Source organism: Etheostoma spectabile, chromosome 6 (genome assembly GCF_008692095.1).
Source record: "Etheostoma spectabile isolate EspeVRDwgs_2016 chromosome 6, UIUC_Espe_1.0, whole genome shotgun sequence".
In the NCBI taxonomy this organism is placed as follows: Eukaryota; Metazoa; Chordata; class Actinopteri; order Perciformes; family Percidae; genus Etheostoma; species Etheostoma spectabile.
This window is the reverse complement of record NC_045738.1, coordinates 21,832,424-21,838,636: the sequence shown is the minus strand read 5'-3', so window position 1 is coordinate 21,838,636 and position 6,213 is coordinate 21,832,424. Positions and strand designations below refer to the sequence as shown.

Sequence of the window (6,213 nt, the reverse complement as noted above, 5' to 3'; positions counted from 1 at the left end):
ATAAAATCATCTCTCAATGCAAATCGAACCGGCTATTAGTCTAACTGAAATAAAACCATGCCAATCTCTATGTATGTGATGATATGGGGCTATTTTAATTTCAAAGGCCAAGGGAACTTTATCAGGATGCTTAGTATCTTGGATCCATGAAATAACTGGCTTTTAATAATAAAAATCTGCCAATTTCCAAAACAGGATTTTTTTTTTTTTTTTTATTATTCCTCGTGTGTGTGTGTTGTGTGTGTGTGTTTGGTGTGTGTGTGTGGTGTGTGTGGTGTGTGTGTGGTGTGTGTGTGGTGTTGTGTGTGTGTGGGTGTGTGGTGTGTGTGTGGGTGTGTGTGTGTGTGTGTGTGTGTGTGGTGTGTGTGTGTGTGTGTGTGTGTGTTGTGGGTGTGTGTTTGTGTGTGTGTGTGTGTGTGTGTGTGGGTTAGAGACCACAAATTGCTGTCTGGAGGGTAGTGTTGTTTTACACCCTGCCACAAAAGCACATTATTACACTTAGACACAGAGACTAAGTTCAGTGTGCATGTGTTTGCGTTCATTCCTACTTTTGATATGCCGTGTTTGTGTGTACATGTCATCTACTGTTGTGTAAGTGCATAAAGTACACCTAAATGTGTGTGTCAGATGTTAGTGTGGTTGTATTGCTTTGTGTGTGTCCAAGATTTGTGCATGCATTCATGGTTGTGTAAGTATGCGTGTGATTGGAGGAGATTGAGATTTGCATGGACTCAAATGCAAACACTCCTGAGATAAATCCATGGTCCAGCGCTACTGCTGTCTTGGTACTGGGGCCTTTGCTCAGAAAATAAATACAGCATCTGTTCTGGTATTACTGGGAAATGCTACTTATGGATAGAGAATATCCCATACTGGTAAAGGCTGGAGATTTCTCCAGCTGGAGCTTTCTTGTGTTCAGAGACTTGCTGTGCCACGCATGGTTGGGTTCTGTGAATCTACAATTAGCTAATAGAACATAATCAAGTAGAGATGGTAATCTTGTAATAACTGTGTTCTCATGGTCCTGCAGGAAACTTGCCATGGTGTCAGTAAGATCCTTGCACCACTATGTTTATGTTCCTGGTATAGATTCCTGTACTTTATAGAGAAAATATCAAAGCGAAATGGGATAGAATTTTGTGAACTATGCTCAACACTTTAAAGGTGCTATGTCCCACTGTAGCTGCTATATGTATTTACTAGGCTAGATTGCTATCTGTACTAACTATATTTCAGAAAAACACAGCAGGACCAACTCACAGTACATTTATTGTCTGATGGACCTGTCAATCTTTCTCTCCATGGCTAATAACTGGCAAGGCTGATAGCTGCTAATATTTTCCATATACAGGAAAAATTGTGAGCATGGACAGTATAGTGTTTCTTTCCTGTATTGAACAGAAGAGAGTACTTGGCCTGTTCTAAAATCATAAAGGAGCTGGTTTTTCCAGTCATTTTATGGTTGAACAGTTTTAAGTGGGCTCCTTCCCTGTGGGCCGCAGCACAGGTGCTGGCTGTGTCGATTGTTTACAGAAGTTCAGAGCAGCGCGATGGCTCGCAGAGAGACGTAGTGGGGCCCTGGACTTGGTACGAGGCAAGAAGAGGTATAGCAAGTGTAAGAGAGACACTTTGACACGGGTAAATTAGATCCAGAGAGGGAAATAGCAGGAGGTAAAGTGCTGGTTTTACTGCCCAGGCTGCAGGTGCGACAGCAGCGTTCTGACTGACCCCAAAACCACAGGCACACACACACAGCCACATTCATGCACGCAAGAAAGCAGCCAGGCACACACTCAAACTCAGACAAGCACATGCATGCATGCAAGGCCACGCACAAATGTCACGAACACACATCGCGTTTATGAGTAGAGTTTATATTATGTCATCCTCTCTTCCTGCCGTTTTGTTTGGTCAGGCAGCAAACTCATGAGAATTTTGTCAATTGGATTATGCTAATGCATAGTCGGGCCTGTGTACAAGTGGCAGAACAGTTAACCAATTCATATAAATATTTTCATCAACAGCACTATTTAGTTTTGCCTAATTATCGGTTCTGTTATGCCCTGGGCCAAGCATGTAGGTACAGGAAGACAAACATTTGGTTTGGAAAATAAGGTAAAAGCATTAAAGGTTTATATGTTTTAACTTGTAGTTACTGTGTTTAACAGCACATGGGAGGAATGAATAATGCCATTGGTCCTGTGGTTAGGAGGATTTATTGCTGTATATTTTCATATTTTATGGTCGAAACTCCCCTGTCTGTAATATTTTAAGTTCTTTCTTACTTCGTTGAGTAATGTCCTTCGCATGTATGTTTTTCCTGAGAAGCTTCTGTTTCTGGGCATCACTGTGGCCATTAGGAGGTACTGGTAACACCGCCGGATGGCTCCCCCAGCTCTGCTGAAACCCAATCTATCGGGCAGCTCTTTCTCTCCTGCTGGGTCTTGGTTGCTACGTCCCTCCGCCTCTTCACCACAAAGTTGCTGGCCCCCCCACCTTTCACCCTCACCAAAAAAAATAAATTTTTATTTTCATGTTTCTTTCCATTTGTGTGAAATTGATTGCTCTAGCTGTTGCTCGTCATCGACACAAAATGTAACACTTCCTGTCCCTTGCTATTAATATTCTGTAATGCATTAAAAAAAAATGTAAGTAAGTGATGACACATACTTTCACCCATTTGGAAGTTTTTTTCTTCTTGATATTGGCAGAAGAGTGTTTGATTTCCAATCCTGTCCAAGACTGTAGTTTCACTGTGCCCTCAATAACATCTTTTATAAATATGTAAAAAGTTCTGAATTTTGTATACGTGAAGGCGTGTGTATGCTAATCCAATGATTCTTGCGTATGTTTAAGTTAACATGCAAGCTCCTCAATGGTTTAACAGGCTTGGGAGGGATATGTTTAAGGCAGCATGTGCATAGTTTGGGGTTAAACATGACTTTGTATCTGAGAGGGGAGCTCTTCAGAGATTCATAAATTCACCCAGGATTTGTAGCGCTGCTCAGGCAGGGTGACGAGTAAAACATGTTTTCTTATGGATATTTAGCTTCTTTCACTTTACATGTCCAAGGGATAGACTGAGGCAAAAAATAACATGTCAGGGCCTCCTCTTATTTACGAGTCAACGAGGATGGCAGGGGTCAGTAGTATTATGCTTGGACTTTTAGGGAATGCAGCTCTGGATTTTACTCGTTTACTGTGTCTCAGCACTAAGTTAATGTGTCCTGATGTATGCTAGTAGATTTATGAAATTGTAGCTACTACGTTCTCCTGTGTTTTTTTTTTTAATTTGGTATGCTTTTTTAAAAAAAAAATCTTTTAATCTGGACCTATTGTGCAGTTTAAGATGTTTCTCATGTGTTTGCCTATGTGATCTTAGGTTACGTGCAGAGTCTGATAAGGCGTGTGGTGAACAACGTGAATATCGTGGTGAACAACCTGATCCTTAAGTACGTGGAAGATGACATCGTACTGTCGGTCAACATTACCTCAGCAGAGTGCTACACTGTGGACGATATATGGGAGAGGGCCTTCATGGACATCACTGGTGAGCAATGGCTGCTTACATTCCTTGGTAGTGGGATTAACTAGTAAATCCACTGAGACAAGAACCTATATACTACAGTAAGTATTTAATTTTGTTAGGTTCAAACTAAGGTCAAACTGACATATCGGACAAGTTTAAACATGGGTCTTTGTCTAAATGCCCAATGTCAGCTGCCAGAGAAGTCCCATATTCTGACTCCCCAGTTTGATTGGAGCATGTGTAGGTGCAATGCAGAGTGGGCTTTGACACAAGATCTTGCATTTAAAATTCAGAATCAGAAATACTTTATTGATCCCCGAAGGGAAACTCTTTGTTGCAGTTGTACAAATATTATAAATAGAGTAGAAATACAAATAAAGAAATATAAGGAATTGGATATGTACGGTATTTACATAAAGGAATGTTATTATACATTGTTTACATAATTAACATAATTAAGGAATTGCAATGGTGAAAAGTAAAATAATAATAATAATAATAATGATAATAATTGTAGTAGTTGAGAATTTCACACATGTCAGACCAGTGTTATTGCACAAAACAGATAATACAGATAATATTGTCCAGTTTCAACCTCTCTGAGTGTCTGTGTGTCAGATACTCAGAGGGAGGAGTTAAAAAGTTTGATGGCCACAGGCAGGAATGACTTCCTGTGGCGCTCTGTGGTGCATTTTGGGAGAATGAGTCTATCGCTGAAAGTGCTCCTGGGATTGAGCAACAAGCCATGGAGTGGGTGCGAGACATCGTCCAAGATGGCATGTAGTTTGGACAGCGTCCTCCTCTCTGACACCACCAACAGAGAGTCCAGCTCCACCCCCACAACGTCACTGGCCTTGCGAATCAGTTTGTTGAGTCTGTTAGCGTCCGCTACCCTCAGCCTGCTGCCCCAGCATGCAACAGCAAAGAGGATAGCACTGGCCACCACAGACTCATAAAACATCCTCAGCATTGTCCTGCAGATGTTGAAGGACCTCAGCCTCCTCAGAAAATAGAAACGGCTTTGGCCCTTCCTGTAGAGGGCTTGAGTGTTCTTGGCCCAGTCCAGTTTTATTGTCTAAGTGCACTCCCAGGTATTTGTAGTCCTCCACAATGTCCACACTGACCCCTGGATGGAAACAGGGCTCACTGCTGCCTTGGCTCTCCTTAGATCCACCACCAGCTCCTTGGTCTTTGTCACGTTGAGCTATAGATGGTTCTGCTCACTCCATGTGACAAAGTCCCCCACCACAGCTCTGTACTCAGCCTCGTCCCCCTCGCTGATACATCCGACCACAGCAGAGTCGTCAGAAAACTTCTGAAGATGACAGGACTCTGTGTGGTAGCTGAAGTCTGTGGTGTAGATGGTGAAGAGGAAGGGAGAGAGGACAGTCCCCTGCGGGGCCCCGGTGTTGTAAACCTAAGCATACCACTTGTAAATAGAACAGTAGGACTGCAGTCCTTGGCCCCTTGCTTTTGATGGCTGCATGGATCATGTGTTGTTTTGTTTTAATTCCTTGTGACAATAATTACTTGTAGGAAAGAATAAGAATGTAGTGGAACTAGTGTTGCACGGTACACCAATACAAGAAAATACCAATAATACCCTAACATCAAACACGCACATTACCCAATTTTATTAGTACTGATACTTTAAGGATGACAGTGTTTTAATAAGAGCCGTCAGTTGCGTCGATGTGCGACAGTGTTTGTGTACAGTGCTTTACTTTAGAGTACTGCGTTGGTTTTGGGATACCGCACAAGGGAGCGATTTTAACTTTGCTGCAGTCAAAAAATAAACTGCGTATCCCAGGATTTAGTTAGTGCTAACAAGAAGAATGGAGGCAACAAATAAAGTTAAAAATAGGATTAAAGCAGGTCATGAACAGTTTTAGGAAAATAATAAGACGCTTCTTATTACTGACCAAATGTACCAATAAAAATTCAATTCACCATCTTTTCTGAATCAGTCAGAAATCTCCAGTAATTCGGCAAACACATAATCAGCCAAAGACCACCAGACACCACTGTGCTTCTCAGTAACGTGAAATTGACAAAAAGGAAAAGCAGTCCAGTGAGAGTGACATTGTCTTCACAAACACCTCTATGGTGTACTCCTGATTTTAGAAGCTTTTCCCTCAAAAACTTCTTATAAGACCTCCTGGGCTGCAGTACCCCTCTGCGCCTGAACTGTTACGAATGTGCGTGCGGAGGGCACTGTTTTAAAGTCTACTAAATGTTGTGCGATGATATCTGATTGCAAGTATGAAGTTAACTTTCAAAGAAATTCCATAAACTCAATTATAGGGGTCATCAGACTACTGCAGAATACATACATATTTTAATTAATAGATGTTTACATTTTAAATTAATGTTATGTCATCTATTGTTCCATTAATAATAATTTCCACTTTATAAATTCCGCAAGGGATCTTTTTTTTTTTTTTTTTCTTCACTCTGTTAGAACCCACAGGCCTGAAATACACACACGCTCAGTACCTATACATGCACAAATAGAGCTAACTGGTAGCTTAATGTCACACAAGCCTGGCATCTTAGGCTTTTCCTGAATCTTGCATATGTACTGCAATAACAATTATGTTTTAAAATCGTCTTAGTTGGTGTTTATTAACAGCAACAATACTATAAGCCCATCTGCATTCTCTGTAAAGAGTTTCCATTGCACT

At 41.2% G+C, this 6,213-nt stretch overlaps 1 protein-coding gene across 4 annotated transcripts in view; it reads left to right on the top strand.

Annotated features, from left to right (window-relative positions):
- vps13b (vacuolar protein sorting 13 homolog B) overlaps positions 1 to 6,213 on the top strand; it is a 354,534-nt gene that overhangs the window by 31,951 nt on the left and 316,370 nt on the right. For all 4 annotated transcript variants that reach the window (XR_004332501.1, XR_004332502.1, XM_032519244.1 and 1 more), the window contains exon 5: positions 3,383 to 3,550. Coding sequence is in view for 2 of the 4 variants with exons in the window: in XM_032519244.1 (XP_032375135.1) it covers positions 3,383 to 3,550 (168 nt within the window). In the remaining 2 variants the exon portion in view is untranslated. The remainder of the gene's footprint in view (positions 1 to 3,382; positions 3,551 to 6,213) is intronic.